At 37.6% G+C, this 16,380-nt stretch overlaps 1 protein-coding gene across 3 annotated transcripts in view; it reads left to right on the top strand.

The window, feature by feature from the left end:
• LOC5565327 overlaps positions 1-9,266 on the top strand; it is a 222,418-nt gene extending 213,152 nt beyond the window's left edge. For all 3 annotated transcript variants that reach the window (XM_021846799.1, XM_021846798.1, XM_001649623.2), the window contains one exon: positions 7,510-9,266. In XM_021846799.1, coding sequence (XP_021702491.1) covers positions 7,510-8,025 — 516 coding nt within the window. In that variant the 3' untranslated portion in view covers positions 8,026-9,266. The remainder of the gene's footprint in view (positions 1-7,509) is intronic.
• The last annotated feature ends 7,114 nt before the right edge of the window (positions 9,267-16,380 follow it).

Raw genomic sequence — 16,380 nt, 5'->3', positions numbered from 1 at the left:
TGACCAGTATCCAGCTCCAAGAGATTTATATTCTGCCCTGGAAGGTGTTTAATCATTTAAAGTATGGCGCTTATAAACGCTCATTCACAATTTGATTTGAAATCCAGCATTCAGGTGATTTTTAAAAGTGGTTTCTATTTCATGATTATTGTATACACTGCATTGAAAACGCAGTGATTTTTTTGTGGTGTTATGTACACCGGGGTGAGTTTAAACGGGGGGTATGATGAAATACAGTTTTGAATATATCTATGTAAATGGAAATGGAATGGTGTTTGTATGTCATGAAATTGCTTGAAGACGCGTCAACGGATCCATCTGATTCTTTGACTGTTGATTATAACTGGAAATGTGACGTATTTCTGAGTTAAATGTTTAGTGAGAAATAACCGGAAAAATGGGAGAAAATGGTAAATACTACAGTAACATGTTTTAAGAGATTTTCGCCTGGAATGCTTTTCAGGCTTTTGCTTGGCAATATAACGTTTGTGGGACAACTAGTTGTTGATAAATGAAAACAGGTTTTTCATCACACAATGTTTGCTTCACATTTCTGCTTAATATTACTGTAGTAAAATTCCAGATCATAAAATTCATATAAGATACTTGGTCATTTCATCTTACTCCACTCGTTTAAACTTGCTTTTTTTGTTTTTCGTAACTTTCACGCAAGTTGAGTCAAAGCTGAAATGTTTATGAAACGATTCTAATTTTGAAAAATAATATTTAAGTTCAATGATATGGTTTTCTATTTCTCCAAATTGTTGTGCCCTTTGTCTGAACATATGTTTCGCATGAAATAAATGTTGATTCCCTTAAGAAAGTTATCGAGGACTTCCATGAATGAGATGTGAATCTCTTGCAAAGCCTATTCAAGCCTCTGTTTCTAGAAAAATCTAACGATGTTTTTTAATGAACCACTTGTGAACTACACAGAAGAATCATAGGGCGGAATTCTAGGTGAATTCTCATCAAGTAGCCTATGTTGGATGCATGAGTTTTCCGAATCATTAGACAGGCTCTAAATGCGGGAAATCCAACGGGAAACTGAGTTTTTTTCTACAGTTATTCTGGGTTGTCTGGAGCAGCCGGTGTTTTGCGAGGTTCTATGTTTTTTTCGTACAGCAGCGATAGGCGTGATCTTCACTGGTTTTGGTAGTTTGATTAAGGAATGTATGTGTTACGAAATTTTAGGATTCTGTAGAAAATCTTCACAAATTTACTGAGAAGAAATATCACCATGCTACCTATTTATAGAAAAATTCATTTATCACAATCCTGCTAGATTAGGATACTCTTAATAAACATAAGGATTAATTAAAATAACTCCTGGAAAGATCTTCAAAAGATTTCTTGTAGGAATCCCTGGAGGGATTTTTGGATGATTCAGTGAAAGAATTGTTCCTAAGTTTTTTGAAAGGGTTGATTTAACAGAAAAATAAATGATCTCAGGAAGAGCTTTCGCAATAGCCCTTCTGGAAGGGAGTTAATACCGGGGAGAGTCATCAAATGATAAATACTTTCGATCAACTTACTAAAATCTGTGAGGTTGTTCTAGAAAATTCGATAAAATACCAAGCTGTTTTGTCACATTGGCATTTGTAACCGCATAACAGTCACATTGAGATTACACATGAGCCTCATAATTTAGTAGCAACGAAATTTCTATCAGAATTATTTTCTGACTATTCACCCAATATGCGATATGAGCTGTACAACATTTCAGCCTCAAATAGGCTCTTTTGAATTCTTAAAGTTTTTTTTTAAACTTTAGTTTCCTCCCATACTGCAGTAAAATGCAAACTTAGTGTCCCATTTACTCAATGCCTACTTATGTCGAATGTTACAAATATGCAGTTATGGGCAGCGTAGTGTTCGTAAGTTTCTGAAGAAATCTGAAGATAATTCTGAAAGAATCACTGAATAAATTTCTAAGCATTTCTCTACCATTTTTTTAGGCTAAACTTGAAGGTTTATCAATGTGCATTTGAACAAATGCACGATCGACGACGAGGATTTTAGGAGTTTGTAGTGTAATACTCGAATTTCATGGAAAAAAGTCAAGAACATACAGCTTACATACATTTAAAAAGATCCGCTGCAACCATTAGAAGATCAATAACTAAAAACCGAGAAATATTTCAACCTTTTTACCAGAACATACTTTGGCACCATCCAGAAAAAATCCAAGCTAAAAAGATGTCGATAATGACTCTATTTCTTTGTGTGCAGGACAAATTTTCGAAAGGCAAGTGAGGTTCCGTCGTTGAAAACTCTTGCTAACATGTTCTTTTTTTTCGTATTTTCTTATATTAAAGTATTTGTGCCATTTTTCTTGTGAACCGTCCTCATAAACGTGAAAGAGTCAAAACGCCCTCTAGATTATAAAAACGCCCCTCAAATCAAGTGACGACTAAGTAGCTCAAATTTTAGGACGACAGAGCTGCCTTTACCTCACGTTTTCGAGACAGATCAAGAGTTTCAGACCATCGTCTTTAATCACGGCTTCAAATTCTGCTTCACATTTTGGTATTGCAATACCTCTAGCTTCAGCAATGGAATTTGTTAAACATTCAAGAGCATTGTCAATATCAAGTTTTGTTTGCAAAAAATTGTTAACATCGAGACTACTATCGATTAATGCTTCATATGTATTTCAGTCGGCTCGTCAATTATTCAAAGTGGAGCTGATAGGACTGAAAATCGCTAAAAGTAACAGGGACATGATCAGAATCAAAATCATCGTAAGTAACCAGTTAGCTACAAAGATGATTAGAGTCGGTTAAGACCAAATCAATCGTAAAAGAGTTTCTAGAAGAAGAAAACCATGTAGGGCTATCAGGGAATTGAGTTGAGAAATATCTTGAAGAACACTCATCAAACTCTACCGTTCGAATTGCTTTGCGAATTCTTTCATGCATTCGATGTTTCGATTTAAAATCACCAATGACAATTTTTTTCGACTTATTGCGAATTGATTTCCGAAAGTCAGTTTGAAGCAAATAAACATTTAAAAAGCAAATAGTCAGCTATGAAACGTTATCTACCAAGCTGTGCTTCAACAGAAACACCCGAAGTTTCAAAAACTTTGGTTTCAAATTACGAAACAAGTTGATATCTTATACCTTTACTACTCCTTTCAATGATAATAGCAACTCCCCCACATGCTCCATCCAGTCGATGATTTTTATAAAGTTAAAGTTAAGTCATCTGAAATGCTCGATTTGTTCAGAGGATTGTGAACTGCATTATGTAATAGGAGCTGTCTATTAATATGAAGTATTGTGGTTTCTAGAAATTGAAAACCGTTCAAAACATTTTTGTTCAAATTTTATGGTCTAAATACATTTATCTACAAAACCATGAAATAAATTTGAGAAAAATTCGCGAGTAAGGTAGAAGATAAGGAAATTTAATTGAGATCATAGTACAGATAAAAACTTCTTAAAATTATGTCTGGGTTTCGATTTTAAGAAACTTTTATGAAAAAAGTCTCGTTTTGAAAATTAGTGGGGTGTTAAGGAATTATTTATTATAACTTTTCTAAGTAACTAAACTCATTATATTTATGCCGTAATATATTTCAATATAGTTTTGAGTTGTTCCGTGAAGTTGAACTGCAACGTAAAGTTAAGGGATCTATTTAGAAAGTCACTAAATATCACCAAAAATGACTTATTTCAAAATTTGGTAAAATTGGTAGGAAAATGTAGATAAAAACTGATTAATGTGAATATAGGCTTTTCATGATGATATTTTCAAAAGTTGTTCACATTGGTGAATAGTTTGCATATAAGAATGATTATCTTATTTGAGATGGTTTTGGAGCTATTATTTCTTTTAAGCATTACCAACTATTATAATATAAGGTTGTTTCCGAGCTCTTTTTGGAAAATATAGTGTGCGGTATAGTGTGAGCGATTTCCGCTCTATATTGGAAAATTTTCGTTAGGATTTTTCTCGATCATGCCACTGGGTGTTACATGCAAATCCGTTATTTGGTGCAGAGTTGCTCGATGTTACTATCAACGCTCAAAAATTGCTGATTTGTACAGGCCGAATGCGATACAATTCGGATCATTGTATATCACATCAACATCATGCTGTCTACTCCATCTCCAGTGCATTGATGGCGATAGACTATGGATATTACTGATGGGTTAAGTTTAGTTAAGTTTAGGCAAATAAAATGGCAATTTATCAGTATGATTTTGTTTGACAGTGTGGCAAACAGATTGAAATTACGTGTTGGTCACTGAAAAACCTTAAAAGCATGGATAATTATCACGTGATCACTCAGTCAGCAGTAATTATGATCTAAATTGCTATGTCGCATCAATGCTGTTGGATGTCAAATCAAAGTGATATTGATAGTTTTAGAGCATCAGCCATCAGCTGATACTTTTTATATTAACCCTCTAATACCTAAATTTTTATTTTCGATTTAAGTATTATTTTTCATTATCTAAAATCGTTCTAAACACGTTTTGGGCATTTATTTATTTTTATTCGCAAATTTTTAAATTTTGGTTTTTGATTTTTATAATTTTTATTTTTGAACATCCCTAGCTTTTTTCATTTTTTCTTGAAGCCTTTTCTAGTTGTTGATTTTTGGCAATAATAAAAATTTTAATTGTTACGGTATTTTGAAAAATAATAAATTTTTAATTTTTATTCGGAGCGTATTTTATTTTCCGTGTAACTAACGGAAAAACAGGTTTGAAATGATTTTAATACCACCAGGCTTTTCGTTTGTGATAGGTTAATCGTAGAAAAATATAAAAGGTACGATTTTTTATATTACACGTTAAATGAAGCCCAGGCATTTGTAGGTTATATAAGAATGCAATTTTTCAAACAATTTCTAAAAATACAAAAAAGTTTCAAAAGTCATAAAAAACTTTTCTTATATGCGTGTTATGAGTCAAGGTATTAGCCAAAAATAAAATCATTTTGATTTCCGAGCTACGAAAAAATACACAAAATTCCAAAGTGTACCCCGTCTAAAGGCGGGGTTGGGTATTAGAGGGTTAAGGAACTCTGAATTTGGTGTGGTGCTTTATTTAAAAGGCAAATTGGACACTTACCCTATTCACACTTAAAGCTTATCGAAATAATCCTTCTTTTGACAAGTCATGACAAGATTACTCTGCACTGTTCTAAGATACGAATACTGCATATAAGTATAAAAATCTTTTCAAGACAATTGTGCGATACACTGATAGCTTGCTTGAAAATAGAATCAATAGGTATGAGAGATTTAGCAGTTAGGAATAGCGTTTTCAGGAGTTCCAACTTGAATTATATTGAAGTAATATCATCTTTACATTGAAGAAAACCTTTAGAGTTGAAGGGACACATCAACGATGTTGACCAAAATATTTTTTTTTGCTGTTGGCAAAGTATAGTTTTATGTATAAAGCTCAAATTCCTTAACACCCCATTTTGCATTTTCCTTAAAACTCACACATTTTTATGATTATCTCAGAAATCTGTCATAGGATCGTCTTCATTGTAATTGGCTTTTGATATACACGCCGGGAGAATGGTAGGACTGTATTTTGTTCAATTATTGGCATACTAGAAGTTGCTCGAATTTTTTTTCATCCATTAACACCCCATTTTACGGTACTTTTACACCAATTTAGGCTGTTTTAGCCATAAAAGTGGATTTGAACATTACATCAATCATTTGATTCAATTGTTTAGTTGTGAAACCAAAATTAGACTGAGACATGGTACTAGAATTAGATACATTTTCTGTTGATTTTCACTTCGGATTTATCGTTAATGAAGAGACGGAATTGAAATAACCTACGGCGACATAATCATGGGTATTTCTATTTGAATAGAAACTATTCCAACTGTTACCCGTAGGAAGAAAATGTGAAAGAAACTTACATTACCTGCGACTGCATTGGCAAAGCTGTTTCATTTGGTATTTCCATTCGTATATAAAAGATTCTTACGGTTACCCGCCAAAAAAATAGCTTGTGATTTGGCATGATTATAAGTAACTGAAGGGTATGATTATTGAGCAAGCGATCGTTAACTGAAAAATAAGAATTGTTGGAGATTCTGCCTGGAGGGTTTCGGCTACGAGAAACGTTGCCGTCCGTCTGCCTGGTACGAACCTCAACGATTCGTTTGCGCAAAGGGCAATGCCAAAAGTTAGGCTTATTGTTGCCTCCGCAATTTGCGCATACAATCTTTTTGGCATCATCCGTCACTGGGCAGATGTCTTAAGTGTGAGTAGAACCATCACAAACCATACATTTAGCATCCACGCGGCAATGTTTTGTACCATGATCCCACATTTGGCACCGACGGCACTGAGTATGGTTCTGGTAATTTGCTCCAGATTTCTGGAATTGTTCCCATGTCGCAAGGACATCGCACTTAATTCTTGCTTTTTCTAAAACTTAAATAGTTTTAGATCACTTTTATCAAAGTGAACTATATAATATTCTTGTGAAAGCCTCTCCGAACAATGCCTGATTGGGTTCTCTTTTTCATTATGATTACTTGGACTTGGGAAAATCCAAGTAAATCATTTATTCCATCTTCAGGTGACTTATAGTCACTTGAGAGACCTTTTTGCCGTTATAAGTAAAAAAAATGCGCTTCTTCTCTCCAAGATGTTTGAGAAGAAGTTCGCGATCTCCAAGAGTTTCCAGCAAAACGCGTCAATTTCGATCCTTTGCTAATTGGATGGAAACCTTGATTCCGCTAATAAAGTTCAAGATTTGCTGCCTTAATAAACCAAATTCGGAAATATCAACAGCAATTGGCGGCACTCTTCGCTTCGTTATTTCAATTGAAGAGCCTGATCAAAATTTGTCTCGAGCATTGAACTGATTTTCTATTTAGATGCAACTTTCGACATCATATATTTCCCATGAAGAAGGCGTTCCCATTTTTAACACACTAAATGACAATTTATAAACTCACTATGTTGGATATACACACTAAGCTCTTACGGTGAATTTCACCGTAATCTCAACATCTGAACAGTTCGGTGAAATAAAACACCGTAACTTCGTCGGAATTTAACGGATTCCGGTGATTTTTTACGGAATACTGTAAAAATTTACCGTACTCCGTTAATTTATTTTACCGAACTGTTCAGCTGTTTAGATTTCACAGGAATCCGTAAAATAATTTAAGTGTGTAAGTTGTGAATTCGGCAGATTCGGCATTCGTTTCGTTCTAAGTATACAGCATCCTTCTGAGAGATATTTTTTTCTAATACGATCTACCACCATTTGCAAAATTTTATCCAACCCAGGGGTCAAAAAAAATTAGGGCACGGGTTCTAACAATGGCTGAAAAGGGACTAAGAAGTACAAACGGGCACTAAGAACGCTATTTTATTGCTTTAGATAGCAGAAATAATTTGTGTACGCAGTATCTACTACATTCAATCATCCATATCATCTCATTCACTCCCAAAATCTAGAATAATACCATCTCATCAAAAAAAAATTTCCTTCTTCCATTTTCCCCCAGGAGCAAATCACGTCGATGCTGTACAACATGTCCTCGAACAAGAAATCGCACCACCACCTGGCCGGCCGACCACTGATCAACTTCCTCACCGGCGCGTTCAATCAGAAGTTCTTCGAACGGATGGAAAGCCGCGTGGAAACCGAAGCCCAGCGCAAGACAATCAAAAACATCCTGCACGTCCTGTCCCGTCTGGTGACAAGTGGCGCCATTGGATCCCACGACGAACTGCTTGCGACGACGATTGTGCCGATTTTTGCCCGAATCGAGCGCACCCTGGACGACCACAACGAGCACTTTCGGGACAATTCCCAGCTGAACCGGCGCCTCAACGAGAGCCTTTCCGGTTGCGGAGGAGTTTCGAAAGCAGAAACGAGTCCACCGGCGATGCTTTCCATTCTAGCGCCATCGCAAAGCGCCACGACCGCAAATCCATTCATAACGAGATTAACTATCGAACGGCAACCCAACGGGGGCATCATTATGCTGGACAACAACCGCCAGGAGAGCTATGTTTGATGAAGCGAATCCGGATGCCATCGTTGGCAGTTTCGAGGGCACGACGCGGTGGTTCAGATTCTAGCTGAAGCATTACACAACGGAACAAATTTGGGTCTCAAGCACCAAAATACCGTCATTTACTTCATTGGAGGTTACTGAAGCTATTGCTATTTTCAAAAATGTCATAGTACGTCTGGTTTTACAGATTTGACTGATGAAAATTTAATGTCTTATTTATTTTGTTTGGTCAACTTGCATGCAAGTTTGCCAACTTGTATGCTGATTTATGTGCGTAATTTATTACAGAAGCTGTAATCATGTCCAAAACAAATTTAATCAATATGAAATTGTGCAACTTTGATCAAACATTGTCTTATATAGAAGTTTAAGTCCTATTGAAGGCTCTGTGGGCTGGATAAAAAAAAATTAAGAATCATAGTTAAAATGTTACTTGAACATCAATAAAACCAGTATTTAATACAACTTTGATGAGCTGTATCACAAAATTGTGACGATCTGGAACATTTCTTAAATTGGCATTGGATTCAGCAATCCCAGAGAAACATAATTTAATCTTTTGGACACACAAAAATAATATATTTTGTTCATCTGTGAAATCAATGTGGAATTTTTCATCTGTCTTGCAATTCGGTTATTCTGAACCACTGTGTACTGCCTACAATACTCGAAAAGCTTTTAATACGATTGACTTGCGCGTTGTTCGCCGACAGGGCGAAAATGAATCAGTAGTGGCTCTCCGAAAACCTCAACGCATTGCAATGTGTCGGTAACATAATCAACCGAGTTAGACCATATCACCAGGACTCGATAAATTATTCATGAAGCTGATAAATACGATTGCTCCCACGGATCTCTCTCATTAGCACCGTTGCAGTGGGATGTAGAGGAATTCCGGCGAAGTCGATGTATCGAGTATCGGGTGGAAAATTGCGACAAACAAGCTAATACCGGCCATACTTTAGTCAGTGTGAGGCCACTTTGATGTATGATGTTAATGCCAGTGCCAAATAAATCGTGTGTCGATGAACCAAACTGTATACACTCTAAGCAGACATACCTTATCGTAGGTGCCATAACGGTTGTATTGTATAGAACATTTATGCAAATAGTAAATTATTCAGTGAGATCGAAATTTTGGTAATATATTTGACAATTTTATATTTTATAACGTAGTTAATGCCATAAATCATAAGACCGTATACTTCGATTTTTGTAAATAAACTACCTGTATCTGAAAACCAAGTGTATTTTGAGCTCTTTATAATAACATATCCGAAAGTCGTTAATCATTCATAAATGGGATTGAGATTAGATTTTAATTGAATTTGTATTTGATTTGGATTGCATAAAATTCTTCTTATTCGTCTTCTTCTCACTGTGACAAAGCCTGCTTCTAGTGTTCAATGAGCACTTCAACAGTTATGAACTGAGAGCTTTCTTTGCCAAAGTTGCCATTTTTGCATTCGTATATCGTGTGGCAGGTACGAAGATACTTTATGTCCAGGAAAGTATAGATAATTTCAATTACGCAAAGATCCTGGACCGACCCGAAATCGAACCCAGATACCTTCAGCATGGCTTTTTTTGTATCCGACTCTAACCACTCGGCTAAAGAAAGCCCCACTAAACAGTTTATCTAGTTTTTGTAATTGGATGGGTCACTTTTTTCGATTTCTCATCCTATCGATTTAGTGTTACATTGAAACAACTTCTCGAATTAACATTTTTCCATTTGCATTTCAAAATCGCAAAAAGTGAACACTATCCTTTAGGTAGCATCCATATAGATCATAACTTTGAAATTCCGTTCGTATACACATAATGTGTGGTTCTCGCCTTGATAGCCACACATTAGCAAATTTTGCCTTCCCCGTATGCGAATCACGTACTGAATGGATGGTCCCTCAATGCTAACCAAAAATTCATAACTCCCATCTTACAGCATTGAAAAAGCAACTTAGTTTTCTTCGCACTTTGGTGCTTCTTTGTAAATAACCCTTGGGAAAAGCACCCCGTTTAAGTTTATTTACGAAGCAACCAACGTTTCTTATCGCTTTCGACCATGCTGTGTACTATGCTAGCAAAGTTGCTGGTTTGCTCATCCCATATTGTCTATTTTTGGTAATTTTTTATCAGGAAAATAAGAACTAGTCTTTAGTTGATTCATGCAGTTTAAATGGAGTTAGAGCGCATTTTCATATGCGGCAAAATGAAAAAAAAAACTATGCGAGAAAAATCTAATTTACATTTAATCATACAACCCTTAATTTGTGATTTAAATTTAGCTATAAGGGTGGCTTACTCTAGATATAGTTTCCGGTTTCCTGTGTGCCAGCCACTGGATTTTATAGAGCCACAAAAACTTGCAATTATACCTATAGCATTTCGATGTAGTGTATATCAGGGTACTTTACCAAAATTGAAAATAATGAAAACCATTTATCAAATGTGCTCCGCGTCGTTCTGCTAATGCTTATAGGGTACTACTCAGTAGCGTAGCTAGGGGGGTGCGGTGGGTGCGGTCCACACCGGGCCCCGAGCTTCTAGGGGCCCCAAAATTGCAGTACGGATATCTTATAGCATTAAAGATTCGACATAGCTTTGAGAAACTGACAATTTGTAAGATCAAAAAAAAAAAAAATTAGCATGACAAGCAGACTTGGATCTGCGATGTACAGGGGCCCCTTGATTATCCCTGACTTTTAATATTTTAGAGATAGATTTAGAGTGAGTGGGCTGAGGGCTCCGGGAGGACCGTGACTGGGGGCTCCTAAAATGTGGGGCTCACAGTCACGGTCCTACCGGGGCCCTCAGCCCACCCTTAATCTATCCCACATTTTAGGGACCTCCACGAATATTTTCATTGTAAGTTATTTTCCTAAATTAATTTCTGTAAAACCAGTACTTCATTGATGTCTATCAGTTAATGTAATCGTTTTTTATGAAATAAAATTTAACACTTCATAAAATAAGTTTTAATATCATAAATTGAAAATGACACATTGGGGCGAAATTGATCACTATATAAAAAAGCATATTTTAGAATGTAAAATTTCCCTATCTACTACATTTGGGTCTAAAAATGATGTAAAAATTCTTACAACTCGTGTATATTACCATTTTATTGCAAAATTAAACTTTGTAAATCTGCATAATACGCCTATATGTATGCAATTCTCCTTGAAATAAGCTAGTTATTCAACAATAAACGGTTTTATGACCAAAACACTTTTTTGTAATGCTGTACGATTTCAAAAATGAGTTCAGCAGTTCACACTGAAGCTTACACTACATTTTTGACACTCAAAGTTTGCATGCAGGATTAGCACCAGCGAATTGTTCAGTACTGACTTTTCCAACAGTATTGCTAACACCTTCAAAAACTATGAATATTTTTATGCAAAATTAACGTAAAAAAAGAAATAATTTAAAATCATCATTAGACATCTATGAACTAGAAAACATGGAATGTATGTGATGTCAACGAAGTATTAAGCATCCTTGAATGGAATGCTATTTGGTACCGATTTTATCAAATTTACTCCAATGATCAATTTGCCCCCGGATTACGGTATATACATGAGTTAAAAGCTAAAGGTGTACATTTTGTTCAAATTTAAATGTTTGAGATATTCTCAAAAGCATGAATTTTGAATTGTAGAATGAGTAAGCTAACGACTTCAGGTCGACTATTTAGGCAGATGCAAATATTAATTTTCTTTTAAATCCAAGACCACTACGGATTGAGCGAAAAAATATTAAGGACACAAACTTGGCAACAAATCCAGGGAACTTTTTCCGGCGCTTTCATTAGAAACTGTACAGAATATTTTAAGCAATGCCAGTAGGATTTTCCTAATATTTTTTGAAAGAAATACACTATAATATTGCTAGCAATAATCTATCTGGCGTTCCTATGTGGTTGTAAATTCATTAAGTGATTTTTAATGAAATTGCCACAGGAAATCCAAAAATGTATACTCGGATTTTCTCAATGTTTATTCAAGAACTCCTACAGAAATCATTCTAGGAATTTATCAAGGTTTCAACCACATTCCATTGAGGAGCCCTCTGAAAACCATTTGAAGGATTTCTTGGCGTATCGTTGGCCAAGAAATCCCGTGTTTTCCCTTAGTATTCCTTTACCACTAGCTTCAGGGATTCTTTGTTTTATTTATTTCAAATATACTTTCTGAAATTTATTTGATGATTTTTCTTCTGGTATTTATATTAGAAGTTTGAATTCCTCAGATAATCGGGAATTCTTTTAGATACGTCCCTCATTTTTCCCAGGGAGCTCTTCATGGATTCATCCATTCAGGGCCGTATTTACGGGGGGTCCAAGGGGGGCATGGCCCCCGGGCCCCCACAGAATGCGTCTAAAATAATTATTATTGAACATTTAAAAAATATTACAAACTGATAAAATCGTTCTAACTTTAGCTTAAAATTCAAATGATTTTTAGGGTTTTCTAAAGCGTGCAGCATATTTGACCTACTGTTTTCGATTTAAGAGCTTCAGTTTTTGTTTTTTATTTCCAAAAGTTTTTACTTTGGTATTCTTTTACACAAATCTAAACATAATCGAAATTGAAAATTGAAAAAATGCGGTGCACATATTTTTTGAATTGTACAGAATAAATACGTCGAAAATTAAGGGAATCCAACATAAATTTGATAATTTAGTTATATTAAATTATAATTGAAAAGAAAAAGACACTTTAGTAGATTTTGAGTTGGGTGTACTAAAATATTGTACTGTTTCCATGCTTTCCAATGGAATTTTTAAACCATTTTTCAGATTGAAAAAGAGATAATTTATAGAAGACTGGTTTGCTTCTTGGCTCTCATACAATTTGTACGGAGTGGCTATGGCTGGAAAATTTCAAAACCGTTTTTCCTCAAAGGTAGGTTTAGTGTACCCATTGATCTCTACTCGTGCTTATGGAAGGTTCAAAGCAGTTCAAAACTACACGGGTAGAAATCAGAATCCAAAAACAAGATTATGACTTACTCATGATATCATGAGTCAGATTGCCGTAACGCAACACACGCGTAAGGTTTTTATTTCTGATTGCTCGGAATCATGATTCAAATGCCAAAAATGCTAAGTCGCGCATCCGTTTATGATCGACAAAATAAAAATAATAAAAAAATATCATACACTGAGATTCGAGCCAATAACCTCCCGATTGTAAGCCACCTACTCTACCACCCTCACCCATCCTCTTCGTCATCTTAAATTGAGAATGATCGATACGATCGAACACTGGATGTTACGCTTATGAAGAATCATGATTATGACTCCAGGAACCATGATTTGTGATCCTGATATTATGACCTAAGCAATTTATGAATTTCATGATTTGTAAATCATGATATGGGGATCAGATTTTTTTTCCGTGTAACTTCTGGTTCTGGAACCTTTTTTAAAACATTAAGGTAATACGAGATTTCCGTGCTATATTCCCCATTTTTTTATCTCGTTCTACCAATTATCACCAAAACTTTAATCAATCAAATGTACTATCAGCGGTTTTCAGATCGTGCTCCGCGGAGCACTTGGTGCTCCGTGAAGCCTTGGCAGGTGCTCCGCGATCGTTTTGAAAATTTGTATCAATAACTTGAAACTCTCAACTATAAATTTTGAAATACGCTTTTAATTATACCAAACCAAGCCATACTTAGAATTTTCAAGAGTACAAATTTCAAGAACAAAACTATCGATCCTGCTGTAAATTTTATCGATAAATTACTTGTTGGATGCAACCAAATATTCGAATTTTCATTTGAGACCACTGTTTTGTTTGATGAATTTATGCTCCTGAAGGTAGTTTTATTATGTATTCACATCATGAAGTTTATAACGTTATGGAGGATAACGTTCGACGTTATCGAACTCTTACATACTTTGGGTACCTACCTTGATACCTTGATGGCTACAGCGTAGCATCACGTCATTGCCGGGCGTATTGTAGAGCTCCATCTTCGTCGGTCTTGGGCGAAACTTCTCCAGTTGCCCCGAACGTTTAGGGTCGCCAGGTCCTCTTCCACTGCATACAGCCAGCGTATTCGTGGTCTTTCCCGAAGCCGCCGACCTCTACCTGGTTCCCTGCTGAATATTATTTTCGCAATTCTTTCTTCCGACATTCGCACTAAGTGACCAGCCCACTGTAGTCTGCCGTATTTTACACGATTGATGATATTCGCATCTTTGTACACTTGATACAACTCGTGATTCATGCGTCTGCGCCACACACCATTTTCGAGTTTCCCACCGAGTATTGTCCGCAGCACTTTACGCTCGAAAACACCGAGAGCTTTCCGGTCTGACTCTTTCAACGTCCACGCTTCGTGCCCGTAGAGAGCCACCGGAAGAATCAATGTTTTATACAGGGCGAATTTTGTTTCGGTTTGCAAGCTGCGGGACCTAAGCTGATTACGTAGTCCGTAAAAGGCCCTATTCGCAGCCGCAACACGTCTTTTCACTTCGCGGGAAACGTCGTTGTCACATGTCACAAGTGTTCCAGGGTAAACAACAAAATCCCCATCAAGCACTACCTCAGCACTTACACCACCATGCCTGACTCTATCTCTACATGCAACCATGTACTTCGTCTTGGTAGAATTGATGGTCAGGCCTATCCTCGCTGTCTCCCTCTTCAGAGGCACGAAGGCCTCTTCCACTGACCTGCGATCGATTCCAATCAGGTCTATATCGTCCGCAAAGCCAAGGAGCATGTGAGACCTTGTGATAATAGTGCCATTTCTTTGCACGCCAGATCTCCTAATAGCACCCTCAAGTGCAATGTTGAACAGTAAATTCGAAAGTGCGTCTCCCTGCTTCAATCCGTCTAACGTCACGAACGAGGTTGACACCTCGTCTGCGATCCGAACACTTGATTTCGAACCATCCAGCGTAGCACGTATCAGCCTAATTAGTTTCGCCGGAAAATCATTTTCAGACATTATCTGCCAAAGCTCATTTCTTTTCACTGAGTCGTACGCCGCCTTGAAATCAATAAACAGATGGTGAGTCTGCAAGTTATACTCCCGGAATTTGTCTAGGATCATTCGCAAGCTAAACATCTGGTCCGTTGTCGAACGGCTCTCACGAAAACCAGCTTGGTATTCGCCGACGAAGGACTCCTCGAGCGGTCTCAGTCTGTTAAACAGGATGCGCGACAGAATTTTGTACGCCAAATTCAGCAGGGTAATTCCTCTGTAATTGGTACACTCCAGTCTGTGCCCTTTCTTGTAGATAGGGCGGATGAGGCCATCCAACCAGCCGGTGGGCAATTCTTCGTCCTCCCATACCTTCAGAAGTACTCGGTGGATCGACTGGTAAAGCTGCTCGCTTCCGTGCTTGAGAAGCTCGACCGGGATCTCGTCCTTCCCAGCAGCCTTACAGTTCTTCAGCTCGCTGATAGCCTTTTTAACCTCTTCTATGGACGGTGGGTCCACAGCTTGATCGTCATCATGTATGTTCATCCTGTTCCTCGCTACATTTCCATTCTCACCGTTCAACAATTGCTGAAAGTGCTCCTTCCACCTGGCAGCCACCGCCGTTTTATCGGTCAGCAAATTCCCTTCTCGATCATTGCACTGGTACGGTATTGTGCCGCGCACCATTGACCGTTGCATAAAATCTCCGCATATCATTCCGGTTCATGCTTTCTTGTGCGTCAGCTATCACACTTTTTTCGTGCTGCCTTTTCTTTCTGCGGTGGATTCGCTTTTCTTCGACTCTTGCTGCCCTGTACCGCTCTCTGTTCTGTCGGGTACCGGCCACAAGCATACGGCTTCTGGCGACATTCTTCATGTCTGTCACCCTCTGGCACTCTTCATCGAACCAGTCGTTCCGTTTTCGTCGTTGACCAGTGCCGATCACTTCCCGCGCCGTTGTTGTCACAGCTTCGTGGATAGGGTCCCACAGGCTGTCGACGTCTCCAGCAACGTTGACTCTTCCCAACTTCTCGTCTAGTTGCTGACGGAACTGCGCAGCTACCCCATCAGTCGACAAGCGTTGTATATTGAAGCGTAGCGTTCTGTGTGTTGCGGAACTCGTAACGCTGGATAACCGCGTCCGAATTTTAGCTACAACGAGATAATGGTCCGAGTCGATATTAGGGCCTCGGAAGGTCCTGACATCTATGACATCTGAGAAATGTCGCCCATCAACCAGCACGTGGTCTATTTGGGAGCAGGCATCGCCACTCGGGTGTCGCCAGGTGTGTTTGCGGATATTCTTTCGCGCGAAGTATGTACTGCTGATTGCCATCCCTCTAGCAGCAGCGAAGGTTACTAGCCGCAGGCCATTATCATTGGTAACGGAATGAAGGCTTTCCGTTC

Source organism: Aedes aegypti, chromosome 2 (genome assembly GCF_002204515.2).
Source record: "Aedes aegypti strain LVP_AGWG chromosome 2, AaegL5.0 Primary Assembly, whole genome shotgun sequence".
Lineage (NCBI taxonomy): Eukaryota > Metazoa > Arthropoda > Insecta > Diptera > Culicidae > Aedes > Aedes aegypti.
The sequence above is the reverse complement of the archived record's forward strand: the minus strand, read 5'-3'. Positions and strand labels throughout refer to the sequence as shown.